Below are 26,950 nucleotides of genomic sequence, written 5' to 3'. Positions count from 1 at the left end.
GTTATAGAAGAAAATATACAGGCATGCACACATCAGGTCTCAGTACTTGCTTAAATCGGGAAATGTTGCATAGGACATGATGTTAGTTGCTAGGTATGTAACAAAAAGAGCAGAGAAGAAAAAAGGAGAGAAAGTAAAGAATCATAACTCCTGCTTTGAAGATACACATTTCTGTTTAGGAAGACAAGCCACACAACCTGGGCAGTTATAAGTCATTCCAGTCACGAAGACCCAACAGCATCCCATCTGTCCACTTTCGTTCTCATTTTAGACTCTTAAAGGTTTGCTTATCTACTGTCTCCACTTTGCTGCCAGGGTGATTTAGGTAAAATATAAATCTGATGATAATAATCTTAATAGCTTCACCTGATACTTTAAATGAGGGGGTTTAAAATCATTATTACCTGTACACATGACTACTTGTAATTTAAATTCCCAACTGGCTCTTTAGATTTACCCACCATCATTTCTTAACTTTGTAGCAAGCTCATCCCATGTTTCCTGAATAGAATTATAGGCAGTATCTCTTTTCTTAAAATTTGCCTGCCATTCAACATCTACCAACAGAGAACTACCCTGGGAGCCTTCCCTGGGAACCAAGGGCATTGACCTAGGGTCTTCTTTCCAGGGCCACCTGCCCCTCTGCCACAGGGACGGCAAAGACGGCTGGGCAACCCCTGCTCTTTGAACTTCTGAACTAGCCTGTGACAGACACCTGGAGCAGAGCTATGGAAAGGAGAAGGTGAGGAGGTGAGGAGGTGAGGAGGGTCTCTACCCTCCCCAGCCACTACAGCACAAGCCGCCATGAGGTGGGGCCTGACTGCTCAGTTCCACAAACTCAGGTGACTCCTGGTGAAGCTGGCCACCTGTGTGCCTAATGGAGGCTGGGGATGGGAGGGTGGTTGGGTCAGGCCATGGGAATGGGTGGTCACTGGGGATGCTGACTCTGACTGGCACAGAAGGTCCCCCTGCTGGAAAAGGGAGCAAGAGAAAGGGACAGGAGACAGCTGTAGACCCTCAGAGCTGGAGAACCAATACAGCTCTGCTAAGCACATCAGAGGCATTTTCAAGAGCCCTCAGCCCATCCCCCCTTCCACGGCCTGGCCTTTTTTCTTACTGCCGGTGCCTTCATGACAGACCTTAAAATGACTGCTCCTCAGGTCATCTGCAAAAAGTTAGGCATGTAAGGCACAAAGTTTAATGAAAGAAAAAAATGAATTCTGTGAAGCTGAGTGTCTGAAAGCAGAGAATATTATATATTTGTCATTTTTAGAAAATATTAAGCTTTCTCTTGTTTCTGTACACATTCTATGTTGTCAGGAATGCTGTCTTCCCCCGGTTTGGTTGAACTCCAGCCAGTTCCTTGCTGCCCAGCTTTCAGAAACCTTCCACAAAATCCTAAGAGACAATAGATTTAGCAAGGGGGGCAGGCGGTTATAGGAAGTAAAAAGGAGTTCGTACTTTAAAACAATTAGATGAATGGCTCTTTAAAATACTGATTTTCTCTATTGCACTGATATCCTTTTCAACAATCTAGGTACTAAGAAAAACAAGGCAGCCTATAGACAGAAACAGAACAGATATTGATATAAAAATATAATACTCTAACTGCTCTTACGATTCTCCTGCTGCTGCACTGACCACTAGCAATTCTCAGAACCGTGTAGGACCACTTTGGTACACGCATTGGAATTCCAAGTACAAAGACCAGAAATATTAATTTAGACTGGTTAGATTTCTGCAGTTTATTCTTATGTACAGCAAGCCAACACACACACGACAAAAGAAGAAAATAAATTTAACAAAGAATTATATCTGTGTCAATGTTATACATGCTAACTGCCAAGAAATTTATACTTTCATTTCTTTGTATTCACTTATCTGTAGTACTGTACACAATTGTACAGCATATATGAATGAGGATAATACATATTCTTGCCAAATTTGATTACGTAGGCCTAACATTTGTTGTTTTGGGGGTGAGTTACTATCTTCAGTTTTAAATGTTTATTATTTTACACTGAGCTTTTATGAAGATATCTATTGACAAAGTCACATATCAATCAGACGATAAAAATGAAAAATCAGCAAAAGCTAACTATTTAGGCTCCACAGAGTTACACATGTATATAAATACTAATAAATTTAAAAAATATTTTCCCTGGCTGGTGTGGTTCAGTGGATTGAATGTCAGCCTATGAATCAAAGGGTCACCGGTTCAATTCCCAGTCAGGGCACGTGCCAGGTTTCGGTGCAGGTCCCCAGGTGGGGGTGCATGAGAGGCAACCACACACTGATGTTTCTCTCCCTCTTTCTCCCTCCCTTCCCCTCTCTAAAAATAAATAAATAAATAAATCTTTAACAAATATTTCATTTGCTGTTACATAGATAAATTAGAAATGCTACGAAGTTCTTTCATAAATTATTCTTGATTTAAGACTAATCAGCACAAATTTATAAAAGTCAAAATCAAAGAAAAGAAAAGATAATAAGGAACTTAAAAAATTAAATTCTGACTCTCAACTGGGTTACTGCAATGAATTTATGACACAGATAATTATAAAAATGAACAGCACATTTTGTAACATCTGTAGCAGTCAGAGACTTTATTAATGGAAGTTGAACCTAATGTTCAATATCATTGAAAAAATATGTTCTAAGATGAAATTACCATAGAATTGACATAGTCACCAGTGCTAATTGCCAAGGAGAAACAAGTTTCAACAAAAACTGGCAACTGTGCAATATAAATGTACATGGAGAAAAAGCCAGTTACAACTGTAGCAAGTGCAGAGCAGGGGAATGATGAACAGATTTGTATCATCAGCTCCCTAATAATATGAAATACTTAAGTCATGCTGAGCTTTGAGATATTACCAGTACACATTAAGCACTTCCACACAGTTTAAAATAAATTTTCAAAAATGATAGAATCCTTCTAAAAATGATAGAATCATCTATTTTACTGCATTATCAATCAAAAAGTACAATATTCTTTACCCTTGGGTAAAATATAAATTACAGGCAATTGTGTAAAACATCTTCTTTTCCACAAACTGAAACTTATCTGAGGCTGGAAACATGTCTTATTTATCTTTTATCCCCTGTCATCTCAGAACAATAAAATATGGGAAGATGTGTGGAGTCTGCTTTCAGTCACGGGGGAGCACGCCTTAGAAAGGACTAAAACACGGGTGCGTGGATTTGGGTGGGCTAAGATGCATAAGGTGGATATTAATACACAAAGTATGCATAATAATAGTATTTTGACCAGCCATTCAGTCACATGGGTTAGGTTTTCCTGAGAAGTAACTTATTCCATGGAGGAGAAATTAAAATGAATAAATCTCTGGAATGGTTCTGAGATACTCTGGTCAAATTCCCCTTGATGGGCCTCAAGCCCCATTAATATTACATGAACTGTAATTAATTGCTCCTGAGTAAAACTAAAATTCATATGTACTTTCCACAGTGCAACAAATAGAACTTAAACATTCTGTACATTTCCTATGAAAAATTGGTCTCAAAAAATTGTCTTGCTTGATGTTTTATTACTGCTTTAGAGAAAATAGAAACTTGTTCACTGAATGTGCCTCAAGGAAGAGGATATGGCTGGCTGCCACACTGCCAATCCTTTTTTCAGAGGGGTAATAAAAAGGGTCAGACTACCCTGCCCACTTGAAGCAGTTGCCTAGTCTGTGCACAAAGAATCACGCTGAATTATAGGCAACTGCTGTGTCTACTCTGTTCCCTCTGTGTGGGTCCAGAACTAGACATACTTTTTGGAAAACAAAGAAATCTCACTTCACCAGTGGAAGGCATAACACCTACATTTACAGCACAAATATTTCTCATCTTAAGGTACTACAAACATGACTTTTTCATGCTACAGAAAGGGGAAAAGTGTGCAGATAAGATTTAACTCCACAATCAGTATGGGGACTTGCAGGCACATTCTATAAAATCACTCAGACTATAAATACACACTGTGAAATTCCCACAGAACAGTACGTCGCTGTGAAAGAAGGCACACCACAAGTGACCGTTTCCATACTGACTTCTAAAGCACATCTAAAAATTGGTTCTGTTTTCAAAAATAGCTTCTCATTTTTTTTTGATGAGGATAAACAAGACTATAACATTTCTCTCTCCCTTCCAATTGTACTTTGATAGATTAGGTAGATGATAATAGCTTAGAGGGAGCAGGAGGGTTAATAGACTGATAACAGTAACTTGTTGTGCAATGACCTTTACTGTGGCAATAAATATTTTTATTTAAACTTTAAAAGCTGGTGTTAGCCAATCCAAAAGAACCTATGCACCCCAATGTTCATAGCAGCACAATTTACAATAGCCAAGTACTGGAAGCAACCTAAGTGCCCATCAGCAAATGAGTGGATCCAAAAACTATGGTACATTTACACAATGGAATTCTACGCAGCAGAGAGAAAGAAAGAGCTTATACCCTTTGCAATGGCATGGATGGAAATGGAGAGCATTATGCTAAGTGAAATAAGCCAGGCGGTGAGGGACAAATACCATATGATCTCACCTTTAACTGGAACATAATCAACAAAAGAAAAAAGCAAACAAAATATAATCAGAGACATTGAAATTAAGAACAATGTAACAATAGCCAGAGGGGAGTGGGGAGGGGATAGTGGGGAGAGGGGTCTATAGGAGCTACTATAAAGGACACAAGGACAAAATCAACGGGGAGGGTAGAGGTGGGGAAGGGAGGTGGGACTGGCTGGGGTGGGGTGGAGGGATGGGGAGAAAATGCAGACAACTGTAACTGAATAAAAAAAAAAAGCTGGTGTTAGGAAACCTACTTCATTACATAAGTCATTAAAAACTTAGTCGTTCTTTTCCTGTTTCAGAAGTTTATAAAACTTTGTCATATTCTCTAGCTAATGTTCTGTCCTTAGTTGGCCTGGTGGTATGTCAGTCTTATTCTGAAATTAAATCACTCCATCAAATCAGAAATCAGATCTAGAGAGTATTCCATGTTGATCAAATGACAGCAGGTTGTTAATAATTCATTTGAGGTAACGGTATTAAAAACATTTTACTTAAAATACCCATCAGGAACAACTACAGTAGCACATGCAGAATTCTGGCAAAACTCTATTGTCTTTCTAGCAGTTGAGGTGAGATATCCAAAGAAAGATCACTACATCTAGAAATAGCCCATGCTAAGGTTAACTTCTTGTATTAAGACATCTTTAGAACAAGATAAAGATTATAAAAATTAGTAAGCCAATAAATAAATAAAACTTATTAGTAAGGGAAAGAACGAGCTATAACTGTTCCGTTCCAAAGGTGGGTGGATATCACAATTTAGGACTGGGAAGGTAGAGTAATATGTGGTGTCTTCCTCACTGTTGCAATGAGAAGCTACCATGAATACACGGCCAATAAGGAGCTCCAAGGAGAGTCCAAGTGGAATTTAGTGTATCAATGTTAATGTTGCAATTTTGTATAGAAGTATATGACTAAAAATTAATAAAATAATTACTCATTATGAATAATTAATTAATACATTCACTTATCCCTTCATTTGAGTCTCGTGTCCATCTAGTTCAGGCTAAAGAAATATTTTTTTAAGCTTAGTCTTGTTCTATCCATATGTTTTAAAGGGGTTGCCAGCCTTTTCAACCACTAAAATGAAATAAAAGGCTTTGAAACTCTGCTGCCAAATACATTAATTGATCTGTCCAATCTCCAGTCTTTAATTAATTCAGTTTTCCATTCTTCACGGTACCTGACCATCTGTCCATTTCTCCATCCATTTATCGCCAGCAGACTTAATGAGCCTGAAACCTGTAGCTGGCCATTGGTAAACGTTTTACTCTCTTCTACCACCCTCTTTCCACTTTCTAATTCTCAGGAAGAACCCTAGCAATGAGAGGAAACATTCCTTTTTGCCTAAATGAATGAGGGGGTGGATACCTGTGGACCTCAGTGAAGGTTGTTAGAATATCCAGCTCCTTATCAACCATATCAGGCATGCTCATCATGGCAAAATTTAATTACTGATTAAAGGTATTTATTCTTGCTGGAGTGTAGACGTCACTGAATCACATATCATCCAAAATAGTATTAAGGTATTCCTGCATAGATTTTATACCAATCCTTATTTTTAATTTCCAAATTAAAAAATCATCAAAATTGTGTCTAATCACTTACTTTTCCTTAAGCGCTTACGCCCTCAACTCTTTGCATGAACTGTTCCTTTTCCTGGCAGTCCCTTTGGACCACCTTTTCCATTTTCTTACCTTCCCCATAAATAAGCTCCTACTCATTTCTCAAATTTTTGAAAAGTTCAAAACAAAGAAGTTTCCAGAGTTAAGAAAAAGAATCAGAACGAAAACCTTACCTGTATCTTGTGCATGTAGCATTCTGACCTGACGGAGCTACTGGTTTAAAAGTGATGCGTGGGGAAACCTGGGCTGAGAGCAGAAATCCCAAAGCAAGAACGATGAGGGCTACGGTGGTACCTAATGAAAAAAAAGCTTTATGTTAGAGAACAGTTGACAATATTCTTCCAAAACAGACTAAATTTAGCAAGACATAGCTCTGAAAAATACCTTGATTTCTCTGCACTAGATTACAAAAATGCTATGAACAAATTATCAGAAAAATTCATTAGCACATTCATTGTGAGACATGATATATTTTCTAAAAACACAAAACAAAAAGAGCAAACCAACCACACACACACACACACACACACACACCACACCTTGCATTGCAGACAGTCTCAAAATCAATTGGTGTAACCAACCTTACCGAGTGCCTAAGATAGCTCACGTTGGGAACTATGAAAGGCAACAGGTATTCAGTGTTCCTTTTGCTGCCAAGGGAACTGTTCTAAGGGCATTTGATCATGTGAGAACCAAATAAATAAACTAAAAAGTAACAAATGGATATTTTAAAAGCAGTTGAAATAGCATATCTTATTAAATAGTAGCATTTTTTTGAAGATTTTAAGTTGCCAGAAATGGCATAACACATGTATTCATTTCTCTTTCCTATTGGTATTTGGGAGTGGAATACTTATGTTTGATTTTAAGGTCCAGGAATGGCGATAAAGTATAGCACTTAAAGGCTCACTTGCTGAGTCCCAGAGAGACATGTGATGGTAAATAAGAATGAGAATAAACAAAAAGGCTCATGTTCTAAGTTCTGTTTTTCTTGGTAGATATTTTAAGTAAAATGTTACCTCGCACAAATTACTTAAAAATTGCTGTTTGATCAAAACTACTCTCTAGATATGATGTTTGATAGAGATGTAGAGAATTATATTCAGAATAAGACTGATATACTGGCGGGTCACTTAAGAGCAGAAAGTCAGCCAGAGCGCATGAAAAAAAAAAACAAACTTTATGAACATCTGATACAGCAAAGGAATGACCAAGTTTTTAATGGTCTACACAATGAAATAGTTGTAGATATCAACTTTTAAAGTTTAAATAAAAACATTTGCTGTTGTGCTACAGTCCATCACACGGCAAGTTACGGTCATCAATCCACTGACCCTCCCGGTCCCTGAGTCATTATCATCTACAGAACCATGTCCTGCACAGGAAGAGGAGTGTGTTGGATAAAGAGCATTCTCCAAAATATCTGATGGAATAAGTTACATAAACTACCTCGTGCAGGGCTTAGGTTATTAGTAAATACTTAAAAAAATAATGTCCCTTCCCACCACTCGGGCACAGCACACTCTGTGTGCGTCCTGTTGGCCGGGGAACCTGTGTAGAGTGCACAGGCTCCAGACCCCCTCTTCAGAGACCCCAATGTAGTAGGTTTGGGGGAGGGCACAAAATCCACACTTTAAAACAAGTACCCCTGGGAATTCTGATGGAGACAGCCTGGGAGTGAAGTTTTCAGAAATAGTCCACCACCAAAATATCTGGGGGGAAATAACAGTGTTTCTGGCTTTCACATTTTTAAGCAATAAAGTTACATAGCTATAAATGTTCTATTAAAAGAATCAAGGTTGTCATTAAGTTTGTAATATTTACAAGGAACACCAGTGCTCCGAGCAAGCTTTGAAAACATTTAAAGTTTTGTACCACAAAATGTCCTACATTTAAAACTATTCGTGAAAAATAATAATAAACTCTCAGTAAATGTTGAAGCTGTCCTTAAATTATAAAACATTTTTAACTTTCATATCATAAATTCACCAACAATAAGGGCTGTACCTTTAAAAGTCATTGGAAAACAAAACAAAACAAAATAAAGTTTAAACCCATGAGAAAAAAATAAATAAATAAAACTATTCATGAAGTATATGTTTTACATTTTGCTGTGTAAAGAGGTTCTCTGTCCAGGTCTTGCTATATATAGTGTATTTGCAACCGTTGTTAAAGAATTAGTACTTGTTCAAAAATAATTTTTATGTTTCCCCACTATTTTTAACCCAAAAGAATGAAAAGTCATTAATAAAAACACAAAATAAGGACTGAAACTGAATCAAAGACTTAAAAATTCTAGGCTAATGTAAGAAATTTAAATTAAATTAAAATTCTAATTTTAAATTTAAAATTAATTTCTAATTTTAGGAAACAGAACAGTGTTCTAATACTTAGCTGTATTAGAATATCAACTATGTGCCTATATGCACATTAATAAAACAAATGCATTGAAATGAAAATGACTAATCCAGAATCAACTGGAATCCGAAAGCAAAATCAGCTCTATTTTTTGGGTCACAATGCAGTAATACTAACACAACCGGCCCTCTGTACCCACACATTTCACATCCCTGGATTCAACCAAATGAGGACTGAAAATATTTCAAAAAAAAGTTACACTGTTGCTGATGTATGCTGTTTAGGTAGGCACAACTGAACATGTACACATGTTGTTTTCTTGTCATTATTCCCTAAACAATATACTATAACAACCGTTTACACTGCATTTACATTGTATTAGGTATTATTAGTAAATTAGAGATGACTTAAAGTATATGGGAGGATGTAGGTAGGGTAAATGCAAACACCACACCCTCTAATGTAAGGGACGTAGCACCTGTGGGTTTCCGTGTCCGTGAGGGCCCTGGCACCGGTCCCCTGCAGATGCTGAGGGACAACTGTACACTAATGGCTGTCGAGCAATAAGTTTTCTCCTGAAGCTAGAAGCTTCCATTCCTCATTATGTTCGTCAAGTGAGACCTATTTAATCAGTTAAAAACCACAACTGCAAAAGCAGCACTATTTATAGCTATATGTACAGATAAAGAGGAGACCTGTGACAAAAACCCAGGCCCTTTTCCTCCTAAACCACTGTAATACCCACATAATCACTTTCATCGTCCACATCACAAGGATGTCCACACCAACAGGCGCTACTTCATGGAAGAGCTCTCTCCAGCTGCAGGCATTGCTGTGTTGCATGAGTTAATGGAGCTGAGTTATTGGTGGCTTTGGTTGAAAAGAGAACATGGCAGGAAAGAAAAATGCCTAAAGTTGCTCATAAGAGGCAGTCCATAAAATCTCTCAGTCTTTCCCCCCACATAACTGTCTTAATGCTTCCTCTTGATAGTTAGGGTGGGCTCCGGAAGTCCTTGGGGCAGAGGGCCCACACTGAGTGGGGGAACATGACATCTGCTAGAGGAGATCAGGCAAGCTCCTGCATTCTGACGATGCAAACGGATTTCACAATATGGGGAAAAGGACCAAGGACCACTCTTGGGCAGTCACAGTACTGCTGGGATAGCTAAAATGCTGAGGGCACTGTCCTCTGCGTGTTGGCAGTGTTGTAAATGCTATACACGTGCAAATGTGTTTAGTCCTCACTACAATCCTATGAAGTAGGGACCACAGTTAATCCCTGTTGACAAATGAGGAAATGCAAACTTGCTAAAAGTCACACAATTCAAACCCAACCAGTCTGGCTCGATTGCACCTCAAAATCCTGCGTAATGTTGAGAAAGTGTCTCATTGGAACACAACAAATGAGGGAACAGAGGCTGCTACAAAGACGTGTTTTCTCCAGATCTCAAAATCGGCAGCTTTCTCAGATCCCAAAAGCCAAATCCCAAATTTAAGAAAACCTGAAATCCATTCAAAAAACAGACCTCTTCAGGTAGAAATATATTAAGGCCCTGTCAGAAAGGAAGGGTATCCATTTAAGAACTTTTAAAGTGGCTGTTATCTCTTCTTAGAGTTGACCTGGACCTCAGAGGTTAGCAAATCCAATTTCCAACCAACTGCACAAATTTATTTTTAGCACATCACTATGTGTTGGTCATCTATTCTTTTTTTTTTTTTTTAAGAGTTTACCATCCTAAGGAAGTAACCAAATTCATTGTTGGACAGCTCTTATTAGGAATACTTTTCTTATATTAAGTAAAAATCTATGTCCTTATAACATCTATCATCTGCTAGAATAAGATCTCTATCAGATCTCCCTTTAGACTTTTTTCCTAGGCTACACACCTCTGGTTTCCTTAACAGGTTTATAAAACAGGAGTGGCTTTTAAACCCTCACCTTTTCTCACTTTCCCTCCCTTCCCTGTAGAATGCGGCTGTCCTGATTTCTTTGTCTCTTTACTCAACTGTCCCCTCTCCTTCCCCTCAGTGCTGACACCACAGTTCAACCTCCACTGTTAGACTCAGGGGCCTCCACTGCCTAGACAAGAACAGGGGGAGGATGCATTCCACTCCTCCTTCTGCAGCGAGGGTCAGGCAGAGTATGTGTTCTTCACAACTGAGCGTGAAACTGGGATGCGTTTTCTCATCGAATCTGGAACTAGTGCCTCAGGAAGTTCTATTAGATTAATGCTTAAGGTATATGTAGTTAAAATAAAATTTAGTTAATGCTGGCCTGGAAACTTTACATTTTAATGGAAAAAATGTATTATTACTCCAAATAAACTTATAAAGGAGCCATTAGAAAATAGCTAATGGATAGGTAGGAATAAGCTTGTATATGTGAAAAAGATGAAGAATTCTATTATGTAACCATGTGATAACAATGGCAAAGATGGGTCTCATTCCGTCAAGTGAAAGAGCCCCGCATTACAGAGAAATAATGAAGGAAATGGGCAGAATTAAAGACAAAAGATACTTGAAAGTGAGAAAGGCTTTCTTATTTAGCTATCACAGAAAACAAACTTAAGAAACCAGAATGTACCATAGAATTTTGCCTGGTTCAAATACAAAGAGAGTCTGTCCCTGCTTTGTGAAGAAATTACATGGTTCTAATATTCCATTGCTGAAAGAGCTTTGAAGTAAAATGTTCCAAATTTATTTCCATATTATCCCAAACTGAAAAATAAAACATAAAAGTGAGTTTATGGATACCAAGCTTTTCAACTCAGGAAGAGCAAAAAGCAATTACTCTAGTCACTTAGGTACCAAAGCAGAACTCAAAATAATGGCAAAGAGATACGCTCAGTAAGATTTAAATTATTCTGACAATTCTGGTTATTACTCACATTCTAGTTTCTAGTTACATAACATTCACTAAGTTCTCTTTTAAAAAAGCTGTCTAGAAGATCTCGATTGTTTGGCTAAAAACACAGTATTGGAAAGTGGTACTGGTATTGTGTGTTGGAAGGTTAAGTTGTCATCATTAAAGAAAATTTTGTAACTGAACCCTCAGCCAGGCACCCACCTGCTAAACTCCCGAAGGTAAGCTTTCTGCGGCCCACTTTCTCCACCAGCCAGACTCCCACGAGTGTGAAAATGAAATTGGTGAAGGCGGTGACGGACGCCAGCCATATCGCGAGTCTGTCATCTTCAACACCAGACATCTGCAGAATGGTCGCACTGTAGTACCTGCGAGGCACGAGTAAGACACCTGTTGCTGATAGTCACTCAACGAAACAGAGTTGTTCGTATAAAAAAATACTCAGCTGACCTCAAAAAAATACAAAAAACAACCTATGACTAGCTACAGTAATAAGAAGAATTTAACATGTTTAAACTCTTAAAGGATCTGTTTAAAGGATCACGATAGACTGTGATCAGATAAATTTATTTTTGAACTCTATTTATTGTTTTTTAAAGATTTTATTTATTTTTAGAGAGGGGAAGGGAGGGAAAGAGGGAGAGAAACATCGATGTGTCAGTACCTCTCGTGCGCCCCCTACGGAGGACCTGGCCTGCAATCCCAGCTTGTGCCCTGACTGGGAATCAAACTGGTGACCCTTTGGTTTGCAGGTCGGCACTCAATCCACTGAGCCACACCAGCCAGGGCTGAACTTTATATAATAAGAAATGATACTCAAGCAACTAGAGAGGCCTGGAGGCTTCCAAAGTGAACTGTAGCCCACAACTACAAACAGGGGCGGCTGGCAGCTGAATTAAAACTATCAAGGATAAGCTCCCAGTCTATGAATTAGGAGTCACCGTACTCTGTGCAATTACGTACTTAAAACAATAGAGACCTGTTGCCTATAAAAATCTGATACTTGTCATGCTACTTTATTACATTGGAGAGTATTCTCAATGCTTTAAGGATAAAAACAGATACACTACACAAAATTATTCTTCCAAGTAGAGCCATAAACAAAACAGGGAGATTATTTCAATGTTTTTTTATTTTTTATTTCATAAGATCCCACAGATATGTTATGAAACCCAGTTGTTGCCCTTGAGAAGTTTGCAGTTTCGGATAAGAAAATGAAATAGAAAGAAATAATTTTAATATTGCAAGGCGTTCAACTCTCAAACTGGCCTAAATGACAGAGCAAACAATTTTATTTGATATGAAAGCCTCCTTGATTTTCCAGGGAATTAATGGTTGACTTGAGTCTTGGAAGAGTGCACAGGGGTTGGACAGCAGGTATGACGACATGGCAGGACCCTCACCGGTGGTGAAGGAAATGACATGTACGAAGGAGAAACGTGCAAAATTCAACGCTAGCCCCACAGAACGTGAGGAGTATCCTCGGCAGGACGGAAGGTGCAAAGAAAAGAGGAAGAGTGTGACTAAGGCAGCGGCAGAGGCTTCTGCTGTAGAAGGACCTTGCCTGCCACACTACACGCCTGGGGCGTAGCCACATGGGAAGACTGAAGCAAAGATATACTGTTTGGAAGCATTTATTTCAGGTCATTACATTGGCACCAGGCACCTGTAGGTTTTCTGTATTAGTGGGAAACAGTGAGAGCAGGGGCTGGAATTCAATGGCGTTACCTCTCTCTGTCAGCAAGAGCTGCAACATCCACCCACACTAAATCTTTTCCTGGATGAAGTGTCGTGAGATTCATCTTCATCCTTTCTTTTTTTAAAAAAATTAATTTATTTATATTTAGAGAGAGGGGGAGGGAAGGAGAAAGAGGAGAGAAACATCAATGTGCGAGAGAAACACCGAACAGTTGCCTGCACCTGGGACCTGGCCTGCAACCCAGGTATGTACCCTGGCCAGGAATCGATCCGGCACCCTTTGCTTCACAGGCCAGTGCTCAACCCACTGAGCCATACCAGCCAGGGCATATTTTCTTGAACGTTGGTAAATGTGTTAAGTTCTTTATTGCTGCCATACCCGATTAACTACAAGTTTAGTGGCTTAAACAACACAAAGTTGTTACCTAACACATCTCTCTATTGGTCAGAAATGTGACAGGGATTTCTTTGGATGTCAGAAATCAAAGACGTCAGCAGGGTGTTCCTTTCTTGAGACTCTGGGATACAGGTTTCCTTGCCTTTTCCAGGTACTGGAAGTTTCTTGCATTCTCTGGCTTGTGGGGGCCCCCTTCCTCAAGTCAAAGCTAGCAAAGGTGGGTCAAATTCCTGTCATGTCACTTCACTCTGCCATCCTCTTGTGCACGTAAGGACCTTCGTGATCACACTGAGCTAACCCACATAACCAGCATGATCTCCTTATTTTAAGGTAAATCAATTAGCAGATTTACTCCCATCTGCAACCTTAATTTCCCGTTGCCACGTAATATAACATCTGACAAGTTGTGGAGATTATGACATGCACATTTTAGGGTAGAGAAAGCATCCTATCACATGAAGGTGCTAATGAGCAAAAGACCAATAGTTAGATTAGTTAGGAGGTAAGGAATGAAAGCAAGGACATTCACTTAAAGGGCAACCGGCTCCAGAAAAATTCAGGCAATAATTATATTCTCTTTCATATGGGCAAGGAATGACGTATCGAGGTCAGAATAATTGACACACCTAGTTTTTAAAAGTCAGGTCATGGAGCAGGGAAAAGATGCATTTAACTCACATTTTAAAATGTGTGAATGCGAATGTTTTTGTAAATGATGCTATGTGCCAACCATTTATGAAACTGGCTACCACCCTATTTATAATCTTCTGTGCCTTCATGTAGTGGTTTGAATTTTCAAAAGGCTGGGTATTGGTTCAAAAGTTACACAAAGCATGAAAGAGTCTTCTTCATAAAAGACCAATACAAACAACAGAAAACAGCTTTCTTTTCTTTTTAAATGCAAAGCCTTCTCTTTTCATAATCATTTTATAATACAAAATTATCATCTTCTTCAAAGACTTCCCCAGCAACTGTAGGTTATCTCACACTACCGTCTCTTCCCCAGAGTGAAGTGGAAAGGCCTGAGGGCTGTGTGTTTCCACAGAAGACAGCTTCCTAACTCTGCAGACCTCTAGCTAACTCTCTGCAGACCTCCAAGAACAGAAAAGGCCCGACTGTGTTTGCTTTGTTGTTTCAGAGAATATGTGAGACCCCACTCACAGCCTGAATTTTAAATCTGAGTAAAACAAAATAGCTCTGGAAAACAGAGGCTTGGGTAATGGCAATCTGTCTTAGTGAGGACATTTAACTAGCAATAAAAGAATAAACATGAGCACTTTAAGTGCCTGACAAAATACATACTTTACGTTCCAATGCATTCCCTACAAATTTCTGAAAAAAATATTTTTTTCAGCTCTTTGAAGCCAGAGCCTGTCTTTTTCATTATTGCCAGTGGAACAGAGTTAACAGTAAGGATTAGGTACTCAAGAATTGTTTGTTGAATTAATTGAATCTACCTACCACCAACTTTCAAAAGGGAATTAAGAATATTTGTAACAAAAAACACGATAGAATCACTAAAACAAAAATTAAAGACTGATGAGAGAGTAAGGGAGGTAAAAGATGAAGCGAATTATATGAAAACTTTAGCTGCATAATCACTATAAGCTAGCTCTAAAATTGCTGGCAGCCAAGGTAAAATAGTAAATGACAATTTTATCTGACAAAACAAATTTTTCAGTTCATGATAAAATTCTGGCATGAAACTATGAAGACTTTCATTTTAAGAATAAAAGAGATGTGAGATATACTCTGCCTGCCAGTGACAGCCACTCAGAATGAGACAAATTAACTGATGAAATGTAGTCATAATTACTTTAACTCATGTGGCATAAAGGTGATGGTCTAGGTGTGTTCGAGATAGCTTCCAACACTACACTCACCTACGAATCCTGTCTTAATAACCTTTTGGGTCATGTCGATACTTGGGATAAAGACCAAAGGGAATGAGAAGACTGGAAGTCACACAGCAGAGCTCATGAGAAGCCCTGAAAGGTCCCCAGTATCTAAATTTTGTTGTTTGGCTTTTTTAGTTCCTAATGTCATAAATACATTTATTGGTATCATATGCCAAAGTACACTGCCTACATATTCAAAAAGTCATTCTAATAAAAGATGTTCTTTTAACTGAAAATACTGTGTTTTCCTATTGGGATGGTGTTTATACAGTCAGAAACATGGATAACTATGGAAACTACCTCACCAGTTTTAAGAGAAAAATGTTTCACTCAAATACAAAGACCTCAAATACAAAGGTCTGAAAGATGATTCAAATTTTCATAGCTATTTTATGTATTTTGTACACCGAGAAATCCTTTTTGTGTATTAGATGGAAGCCACAAGCCGCAAAGTCAGAAAAGTTAGAAAAGTCAGAAATTAGGATTTCATGCCTATCATGTGTTTTGACCTAATTATATCATATTATCCAAATCAAGCAATGATCCAGAAGTCATAGCAATCCTCAGAAAGCTAATTATCAATCACATCTACTGTATTACAAGACAACTTTCCTAAGTTAAATTCTTCCAGGAATCTTTTGGAGAGAGCAGAGAAAAATGTCAGGGATTGCTACAGACCCTCAGGGTTCCCAACATGACCCGCCCTTCATCTCCAAGATCAGATCAGTCCCCTCCTCCTGGCTTCACGCCTCTGGAAACCTCAGGAGAAACTGCATGTCTCACCCAGCTTAATAGGATCATTGACCTTCCTCTACAAATCACTGAGAAGGATGATAGAAGTTCTCTAATAAGAACTCCAACTCATCAAGTTGACAGACTAACTTGCTAATTTTTTTCTAGGAAACACACACCCACAGTATATTGGACATTTGGGACTTCACGCAGGCATTTCCCGTTTCGAGAACTGTGTGTGTATCAAATCAGGTGTGTTTGTTCCCACACCTGTCTCTGCAATTATGTAACAATCAAATAATGCACACATCAATGAAACATAAGATGCTCAAAGACAGTTGCATTAAAAACAAAACTGTACGCTTTGAAAAGAGTAAATAAAGGTAAAGCATTAAAAATTATGTGACAATCAAAAAAATAAAAGGAATAAAATGGAAAAGTTTAGAAAGATTCTGCCCTTTGTTTTCTTCTCAAGTGTCTTCCAATTCTTGTTCTACTTGAACAAAACTAAATCTGGAATTTATAGGTGACAATATTGAGTGTGGTTTACTCAAGTAAAACAATTTTTAAGTTCATGCAGTGAATATGATAATTATACAAATAAAATAAAATGTTGATGGTATATAATGCATTATTTCTTCATAACTTTTTTTTTTCTCAGTTAATTAATCAAGTGCCAATCCTAATCACGTCAGCTAAGAGGGCTTTCACCAGGCCTCATTGTGACTCATGTCCCTGCTTTACTGTTGTAACAAGCAGGAGTCCGAGACTTTCAGGTCACCCATTTCCAGCTGGTCATTTCCTTCCACACTGACCTGAAGATTCACTATTTGGACTCAGTGTTCCCCTAGTCAACCCCTCCTACACTCTCTCACTGTGTCCAGTTCATTAAGTCTGACTCGGGGGCACCACCGTCTTGCAGCTCGGATCTAGAGTCCAGGCTGTTCTTCTCAGTCATCCTACATATCTGAGGAAGGGGGAGAGGATGACGAAGGGATGAAAATGAGCTACACAAGACCACCTAACCCTCCTTTAGACTCTGGCCTACTGTCTAGTCACTCCTCCTTCAATGGCGATTTCAGTCCCGCCTCACAATTTTCTTCTCCACTCGTACACTGTATCATGACTCGTGGTCAGAGCTGCATCAACACAGACCATCCAGACAACACGTAAGTCTCTTCACCGTTCCACTGCTACAATCCTTCAAGTGTCCTAGTCTCTGACCAGCACTGCCTACCCACTCAGCTCCCTTACTTGAATTCCTCCACTCACACAAGTCTTCCTTCTCATGGAGACATGAAGCCATACTTACACGCTACTTCTTTCTAGTTATCCATCGTCACCTATTTCTTCTCCTTTCCCATCACTGTACTTTTGTCTTAAGTAGTTTAGCTTCTCCAAACCAGTGGTTCTCGGGTATTGGTGTGTTACTAAAGTGCCTGGAGGGTCTGTTAAAGCACAGAATGCCACCCTAGCCAGGTGCTCAGTTGGTTGGAGTGTAGCCCCATACACCAAAAGGTTGCAGGTTTGATTCCCAGTCAGGGCACATTCCTAGGTTGCAGGTTCAATCACCAGTTGGCTTGAAAACCAGAGGCAAGAGATTGATGTTTCTCTCTCTCTCCCTAAAATCAGCAAACATATCCTTGGGTGAGGATTTAAGAAGAAGAAGGAGGAAGGAGGAGGAAGGAGGAGGAGGATGAGGAGGAGGAGGAGGAGGAGGAGGGGGAGAAAACAACAGACGGCTCCAGAATTTGCATTTCTAATAAGATGTCAGGTGATGCATACACTGCTTTGAAAATTTACTCCCCCTAACCATTATAATTCCCTTCTTTCACCAAATAATTCTCAAGTTCCCAGGCCGGTTCCCCCTTTGTTATATTCATGTCAGAGACTCCAATACTGCTCACTTACATCCAGTTATTTTTTCCATTGTGCATTTATTTACGTTAGCACCTAAAAGACTCTAGACAAAAACACACAAATTGACCTCACTTGAAATTCTCTAAGACGCACACTCTGCAGCTCTCCCTTAAAGGTACTGCAATTTCACAGCATCCCCTTCCTTTCCACTGTTGCAATCTATCCAGCCTCAGGTGAAATCTGCCTAATATTCACTGAGAAAGTGTGAGCCATCAGCAGGGTACTCCCTCATCCCATCTCCACCAAATCCACCCACCCACCTGATCAATTCTATATTACTTCTCGGAGAAAACCAATGAGCACTCAAATATTTTTCTTTTCAAATCCTTCTTTAATGTTTGCTACTGGAATTTATTAATCTTTCCCTCTGCTTTTCCTCAGCAATTTATCTGTATCTCTCTTACCATACACACCACTTTCCCTCTAATATTAGGCTGACTTTCATACACATTGTATTTCTTCTACTAGACTATAAATTCCCAATAAAGCAGTCTATATGGGATTCACCTTTGCAACACCAAAGCAGGCTTCTGCCTGTATTTTTAGACACTTAGTATAAGCTCATTTAAATGAATGAATGAATGGATGGAATGGCATTCCATCTTTTTTTTTTTTGCCTTATCTTAAAATTTATGTTGAGATACAATTCAGATACAATAAAACTTACCTTTTTAAAGGGTATAATTCAGTGAGTTTTAGTATATCTATGACTAAATTCTAACCTCTTAAATAATTATAATAGTTAATTTTTAAAAAATGTATCCAAACAATTCAAGGTCGAAGGGAAAAAATAACCCCCTGGAGTTGGCAGGGTAGAGGGCTGTGTTTTGAGTGTCCCTCACTACCACACTTCCCTGGTCTGGCTCGGCTCCTTTCTACCCCGCTGGCTGGCCTTGGCTTCCCAGGTGCCCTCCAGGGCAGTGAAGACAGCATTAGAAAATGACTGTATATAACTCGTGAGCTTTTCTGCTCAAACGGTGATACAAACTAGGCTGTGCTTCCATCATTTATTGTCCCCCTGGTTCTAAGTGGTGCCATCTAATGCCCCATTAAAGCAATCAAGAGGAAAAAAGGTGCCAGTCCAGTTAAAATTCCTCTCCAGAGGTTGAAGAGCCAAGGGAGGAAAAAGGGCAGGTCGTGGCATTTAGTTTAGGAAAAACACTGCTCTTGGCACTATCAATAGGGAATAAAACAGTACAATCTTTTAAGTTTCAATGGCCTCAAAGGTTTGTTTGTAAGCAAAAGTTTGCAAGATCTTTAATTCTATATAAAAGCAACATTTTTGGAGCATAGTCACGTAAAACTGTGAGTATGCAAAGATATGTAGTTTTATGCACATTAATTATAACTCCGAGTCTTTGTGGAATCACAGACTGAAAAAAAATAGATCAAGAGCATGCAGAATAAAGTGAAAAAAAGCAAAATGAATAATTTATGGAGGGTGTAGAACCTCAAGTATTAAAATTAACCACAGAAAAATACCACAAAATGTTAAGATACATTGTATCTGGGTTGTAGAATTTAGGTGCCTTTTCATCTTTAAATGTTCCTAAGTTTTTATAATAAGCAGATGTTATTTAAAAGTGTTGTTTAAAGTATCAAAGTTTTGTAGATTAGAACCTGTCATACATTGTGTTCAGGTACCATAAGCCTCCAAGTCTGAACTAAATCCATTATTATTTTATGTAAAACAAACAAGGCAATAATCATAAGGAATACTTTTGTCTTCAGAGAAAGACAGTTTTATTTATTTTTTTGCCAAACTCCATACTTTCTTAAATGAAATAATACATGTCATATACCTCTCGGTGGTCAAACACTACAAATAAGACTGAAATACAATCCTAGCTTATGTCTTCAATTCAATAAATATTTAGACGTGATAATAGTAATAGATGTTCTAATGGAAAATAAACACATAATGGCTGAATGTGAGAATCACATACAATTAAAATACACTTACTTAGTGCTTACAATGCTTCAGAAATAGTGGGAGGTAAAAAGACAAGTAATGTCTGGAACTGTTTGGGAGGGCAGGGGCTCACATTCCACTGAGGGAGGCTGCCATGCAGTGAACTACACTCTACTGGGCCAAGTTCAAGGTCAGAAGTTCCAGTAAAGCACCACTGGAACATACAGGCGCTGATTAAAGCCACCCAACAGTTCAAGTAATTAGTGTTCTGTTAGCAGTATCACTATTTCTCATATCCTGGGATGCGAAAGTACGAAGAAGCCCGGAATGGAGGCTGCTAGTTATCACGGGCTTGGTCTGTGAGAGCATTTGAAACCAGCTCAGGGATCACACATGGGGAAGGCTGAAAAGAGCTTCAGAGACTGTAAGGTATAGTCAGGGTGACAAACAACCTTGACAGTACAGCCGGGGAGGAAAGTTCTGATTTTGGTGCCACAGGAGATGAGAATGACCTGAATGTAACTACATTTAAGTTGTGGCTTGGAAGCTGGGGATCCATGATAAATGGAGAAGGAGCTCCACCCACTGGTACTCCCAAGGACAAGAACTGAGGGGAAGAGGGCGCATGGGAGCGGCAGGGTGTTATAAAGCTCAACAGTGCAGCTCCGTTCCCAAAGACTGAGAACACCACGCAGACTGACTGTACTTGAAATTCCCTAATAGGCTCACTCTTCAACTCCCCGAGTGATGATTTCATCTCTTCGTGAAAAGCGTGGGGTGCAGAACAAGAGCAAGTGGGGGAAGTAGAATACAATACTGTGAACGAGGAGCCAAAGTAACTCATTTTATTTCATCATCTAACATGGAAGTACAGAGAAAATTCTCACACCCCGCCTTTCTCCTGCTATACTGTGGATGAAGGAATTGTATGGCATGACTTACCTATTATAGACATCAAAACCAGTGAGTTTAGACTGTTACAATAAACCTTCCACGAACAGATAGATTAATATTAATGGATGTTATATTAGCACCAAAGCACCCAGCAGTTCACTCTGGTCTTAGTAAGGAGGAATTCTTATGCTTCTCTGGGACAATTGATTTGTTTTTATCTTAGGGACATCGTGACCCATGTAACAAAACATCTCCGCTTTTCTGTATTGGCTGCTACAACATTTAGAGCAACATGACTCTCAAACTTCAGGGGGAGTAAGAATCATCTGAGGATTGTAACAAATGCAAGGTTCCTGCCTGTGCATCCTCCTTGCTCACCCCTACGCGCCCACCCTTGCCCTGGCTCCTGTTTCCAGACACTGTAACCTAGGGGGTTCCAAGGCCACTTTGAAAAGAGACAGGCTTTGTGACCTGGTTCCTAACAGCAAGTTTCTTGTGTATAAATCATGTTATCTTTTCCTACATTGTCCTATTATCTAAATCATGAATTTTAAAGTTTATTTTACCTTACTGCCTCTCACCTTAAGGCCTCAAAGTTTTTCTTGAGTAAAGAAGGGTTGAAGTGAATAAAGAGTTTTGAATTGATATGGACAAATCTTATTTTTCCTTTTCCCAATGTCAGGGAAAGAAGGATGATCAATTTTTTTCTTTTTTTTAACAGCAGAGGAACTAGTTGGGCTCTAACAGCTATGGGCAAAAAAGATTGCAACGAGAAGCTGACACACCACTACATCATTAAATAGTAAACAGGCTGCTCTCCTGATGCCGGAGCGCTGACAGCACCAAGCCCTTTGATATTCAAATGGAAAGCCCCCAAACTGCACGTGGCTCATTTCAAGCACATGCATGTGGCACCAGGACATGCTTGTTCGATTATTAGCAGAACTGCAGGACTTCACAGATGACAGAAAAAAATTCTGCCTCTATGGACACATAAAATGTGACTCGATGAAGAAAAGCAATTATCAATGAGTCATTGTAAAATTATTGAGGGGTTAGTGCATGAAAACATTTTAATTCCTGGATACTACAGAGGAGCACTGCAATCACCTAGCTAATTCTGAAGATCCAGAAGAATTAGGAAAATACGTTAGAGTTAAATATTTTTGTGTGTTTGAACTCACGGTATTGTCTTAATTCTCCACTTTCCTTTATGCATGTAGAATTCCTGTTTCTTACAATGAAAATCTTAAAGCTGCTTTATAAGAAAATACAGAGGAAGAAAACAACAAGAATAATGGCTGACATTTACTGAGCATTTTCAGAGTCTAAGAAACTCAATTTTAGACTTGGAACTGATGGCGGGACTCATGTCCTGATACAAGAGGAAAAGAAGAAATGATATCTAATGAACACTTCGTATATGCCTAGTAGTGTCCAGATGTGCTCTACCTGTATTTCATCAATCATTACAAGCTCATGTGAAAATGCAAACTTGGTAAGAAGTAATGCTGAGTATTATACAGTGTAATTAACTCAACGTAAAGGTTTTACATTACATTCTCAGACGTAGTCAGGATCCCAAAGAGACTGTTATGGAAACTCTTACTCAGCTTCTTCACCTTACGCACGGGGCAAAACATAAACCCCTTATGCACGTGTACCACTTTGCATTTATTAATCATTAAGTTCATAAAATATAAAAGCCATAGAAGCATTAGAGACCTGCAGAGATGGGCAGGTGAACAGGCAGCCAGCCTGTTCCAGGAGAGATGTATGCTGCCCCTTGAGGGGGATTTATAGAGTACTAGCCTATCCCAGGAGCTCAAAACCAATTGCTCTCCCCTCTAATGAGAGCTCTAGAATCAATTAAAATAAATTTAAAGAGCAGACTTAAAAGGGAATAAACAAAACAGGCATCTTTACAAATGCATGAGAGAAAGGGGGAAGTGGGGTTCCTCGCTCCCTGTCCAACACAGCGATGGCAGGGCAAGGGACTATTAGACATTGAGCCCCAGTTTTTTTTTAACAACATCAGCGGGTAGACTTCCTTCTCCTTCCAGCTGCTTCTCTTCTAATGGCCACAGCTCAGGCCTGGGTTACTTACTCCCATTCCATGAGAAAGTAACCATTATTCTGTTGTGAAGGTCATTGTTATAGTTTAACTAAGTCATTTGAAAGATAAATTTCTACAAGTTCTTTCTTCTTGGCAAGGAAGGCAGAGAAGTGACAGTACCACGGATATAGAGATCAAAGAGCTTGAACCTGGAGCCAAGAAACAGGAGCTTGTTCCGGTCACTGCACGAGGCCCCCCTTGGGTCCCCCCTTGCCCTCACCAGTTAAATATGGCACAGGCCAGAGGACAGTGGTGTGAGCAGATCAGTGAGGAAGAACCCTACTCCTCATATCAGGAACCTCCAAAAATCAGGATACTCCTGCTTTGTACCCCACATCCCACCCAACTCTCAGCCCTGTGGCAGAATGCTTGGAAACTGATCTGGCAGATGCAAACGATGCACTGACTGGGCTGACCTAGCAAACCCCCCTGGGGGGCCTACGTCCTGCTGGGGAAGTGGCAGTGCCACCCCGTGGGCTCCCTCCGTCCCCAAGTTCTGTGGCTTGTCCTGGCCATGGGAGAAAATCTTACGTATTTCATGTAGTTTTTTACTTAAAATATACAACTTGGTAAGATACTTAGAATTCGTGCAATTGTAACAGCATCCAAAAACTTACCCTATTTTTAAATAATCATGCTTTGCCGACAGAACAAAATTTCAAGAGGGCACTGAACTTACTACTTTTCATGATCATTCCATGGCCACACATAATGACGTTTGCAGTAGCAAAGCAAAAAAATGGCTACCATACAGATCCGCTTAATATGGCATTTTCTTCTATTTGGAACTCTTGCAAAGTAATCAAAATTTTGTAATACAATGCTAATAACTTATGGGATTTAACTTTATAGCCTGATTCATACAGCTATGATTTGCTTGTATTTAAATGAAAACAACTAAAATAGTCCAGAATTTCAAGCAACCATAGATACTCAGCTATTTTTCTTTCAAATAGTTCAAAGTGTTCATTTTTCAATACAAATGGAGACTCAATAAGTAAAACGAAAACTCTCCCACACTGAACAACAGAACTTAAATGTTAGCTGTGATACTGGGGTCTTAGAAATATTTACAAACATAAACTAGAGACTATGCTTAATTTTGCTAAAGGCAAACCAGAGGCCAGCTCATTTTAAAGTTTATTAGGTCTATTCCATCTTTCTGCAGATTATATCTATTTAATTGCTTACTTATTTATCATCTATATATTACCAATTTGAATCCCCAAATTTGTTATCGATCTCACATGTGTTGCTAAATTTTTCCTTATGCATTTGAATTATTACTTTATTCTCTCAGGATGTTATATTTCTTTCAGCATTGAAAGTATTGGAAAATTCTTGTGTTTTATGTGAAATGATAAATTTTAAGATACATTAATACAAATACAGTTTTGTACTCTAACCAGTTACTCTGTATGTTACAATGATTAGAGTGTGAATGTATTTAAGGTACTCATACACCACCATGCACTTGAAGTGAGTACTGGCGGAGTTTATGTTTTAGTGGTGAATAACACGTTACTTTAAGGTCTAAAACCTCTTCTGTTGTTCTTATTAGTCAATATTTACAAAAATCCCATATGTTAATTTCCATAGAAAAATAAAGATAATTCTTCATATCTTTACCAGGTTTGCTTCTAACTTGTCTCTGGCCAATAATTTTTATACTTCTATATAATAACCATAAATCTCTACAGAAGTAGCAAGAAAATTATTACTTACATGTAGAAATTCTACAACCTCTAAAATAACCCAGGTCCCCAATATTAATATGTCTGTATCACTTTTAAAATCCTAAACCAGGCAACATTTAGGAATATAGAAAACCTGGAGTTATGTTTAATAAAGAAATAAGTAGAATATTATTTAACTTACAGAAAAAAGTTGGTCATCTTTTTACCTTACAAAATAAAGATACAACTAAAATATAAAAGGAAGTTAATTGGAGCATCATTATTTCACAATATTCTTTATAAAACTGAAAAAACACCCACATTGTGGCTGTCAGAGAACTGGCTTCCCAAGGTTACGCATATCCTGGCCCCCAGAATCTGTGAACATGCTGCTTTCCCTGAGGAAGGAAAGTTAAGGATGCAGCTGGAGTTAAGGTTCCTAATCAGTTGACAGGGAAACAGTAGTACCTCTACTAACTACACTGAAAATGAAGGACTCCCAGCCTTGAAGTGTCTTTCATTATTATCTGTGAAAAATATGACCGTCATAGCTTTTGAGTTAAAATTTTATTTTGCTTCACTTTGCTTAATTCTCATTCACTGAATACGGTTATCCCATGTTGAATCTGATTAACAGAAGACTCATGAATACAGTGAATAAAAGCAGGTTACATCAATAATTTTTTTCTCTGACCTGTAATAAAAATTCAAACAGGCAAGCAACTTAAATAAAATCTTTAAGGAAAAAGTTTGCTCGATATAAGGAAAGGATGTCAAGAAAATGTAAAACTAGCTTCAAGTCTACAAAAATAATTTGTCCTGCTGAATTGATTTAGCTTAGATACTGGAATGATTAAACCCAGACTATATTTGAGAGAGATGAAAAATTCTAACACTAAGTAATTAAAGGGGAAAATAAAATTAAACTGATCTTTTTCTGGCTACTTAAACTCAGGGCCAACAACTAAAGCAGACGGAAACAGTCATTAAGTTCAAGATCAATCCGAAGGGCTGGCTAGACTAATGGGAAAAAATTGGCCTTGGGTGTATTTTACTTATAAAGTTAAGGGTAAAACAGATGTAAAGATTAGGGAGGTAAAGCAGGGAAATGCGACAAAGATAAAGAGAGAACAAGAAGCAAAACGGGAACGAAAGGAACAGGGAAGACAAAAATAAAGAAGAAATGGGGATGAAAGCGGACTAACAAGAATGGCCCTAACCACTGCTGCAAAAAGCTGGTGTGCAGACCCTGCTAAGCCTGCCCTGGAGAAGGACTCTGGACCATGACCTAAGTCCCGCAGGAAAGAGAAGGAAGCACACCCAGCTAAGTAATAGGCAGTGGGTCTGCCACTCCTGGACGTGGCTCAGGGTGCAACCAAACCGCAGAAGTTATTTTTCAAAGAAAAACATAATTTCTAGAAGAAAATAATGTTCAATGGGGTTAAACTACCGCCCTAGTTATCTTAGGAACTGAAGGCTGCATATACTTTACAGTATATCCCAGCAAAATATCTTGCACTTCATATTTATTGCCGTTTTCACATAATCAAGTTTATATAATTATATATACTTTTATTGAGAAACACGTTATTTTACCAACAGTGAGCTAAGCTATTTACAATTTTTATAATTGTTACGTTCAAGTTACACGCATGGGAGGAACACACATCCTCTTCTCGTTTACTGGAATTTCAACTTGCTGGGTGGTGGAGCGAAACCGAATGGTACGTTTTCACTTTTTGAATTTTAAACACAAAGACAGGGGTGTTGTAAAAGAAAACACTGAAGAACAGACAAATTCCAACCCTCAGTTCAATGCTTATTTTTCTGACAGCAAGTAATTAAGTGATAGTTATCTATGATTATTCCTGTAAATGAAGAGACCTCTGGAGAAGAGACATAGTAGGGCTTCTGGTCAATCTTTCTAAAGTCAAACTTTCCATCCATTAAAAAGAACTTTGTGTGTGTTGGTGGAAATATTTTATATCTCCTCAGTCCAGTATGAGAACCACCAGCCACATGAGGTTCCTGGGCACAGAGAAATGTGGCAAGGGCTGTTGAGGAAGTACATTTTTTCATTTCATTTATGTTCCATTAATTTTCATTAAAATAGTCAAATGTGACCAGAGTTATTTATTCTATCCACAGCACAGAGTCAGTGAATATGTAACTAATGGCCCAAATGAAGTAATATCTTCAATTTAGAAAAATTCAAATATATAACATATTTTTAAAAATCACTTTATACCTATATTATTATTTACATTTCGGTCATATCCT

The 26,950-nt window shown here is 38.6% G+C and overlaps 1 protein-coding gene across 1 annotated transcript in view; it reads right to left on the bottom strand.

Annotated features, from left to right (window-relative positions):
- SLC2A13 (solute carrier family 2 member 13) overlaps positions 1-26,950 on the bottom strand; it is a 280,975-nt gene that overhangs the window by 64,699 nt on the left and 189,326 nt on the right. The window contains exons 5-6 of the mRNA XM_024575883.4: positions 11,632-11,795; positions 6,380-6,500 (exon numbers count right to left, since the gene is read on the bottom strand). Of these exons, the coding sequence (XP_024431651.2) occupies positions 6,380-6,500; positions 11,632-11,795 (285 nt within the window). The remainder of the gene's footprint in view (positions 1-6,379; positions 6,501-11,631; positions 11,796-26,950) is intronic.

Source organism: Desmodus rotundus, chromosome 3 (genome assembly GCF_022682495.2).
Source record: "Desmodus rotundus isolate HL8 chromosome 3, HLdesRot8A.1, whole genome shotgun sequence".
In the NCBI taxonomy this organism is placed as follows: domain Eukaryota; kingdom Metazoa; phylum Chordata; class Mammalia; order Chiroptera; family Phyllostomidae; genus Desmodus; species Desmodus rotundus.
The sequence above is the reverse complement of the archived record's forward strand: the minus strand, read 5'-3'. Positions and strand labels throughout refer to the sequence as shown.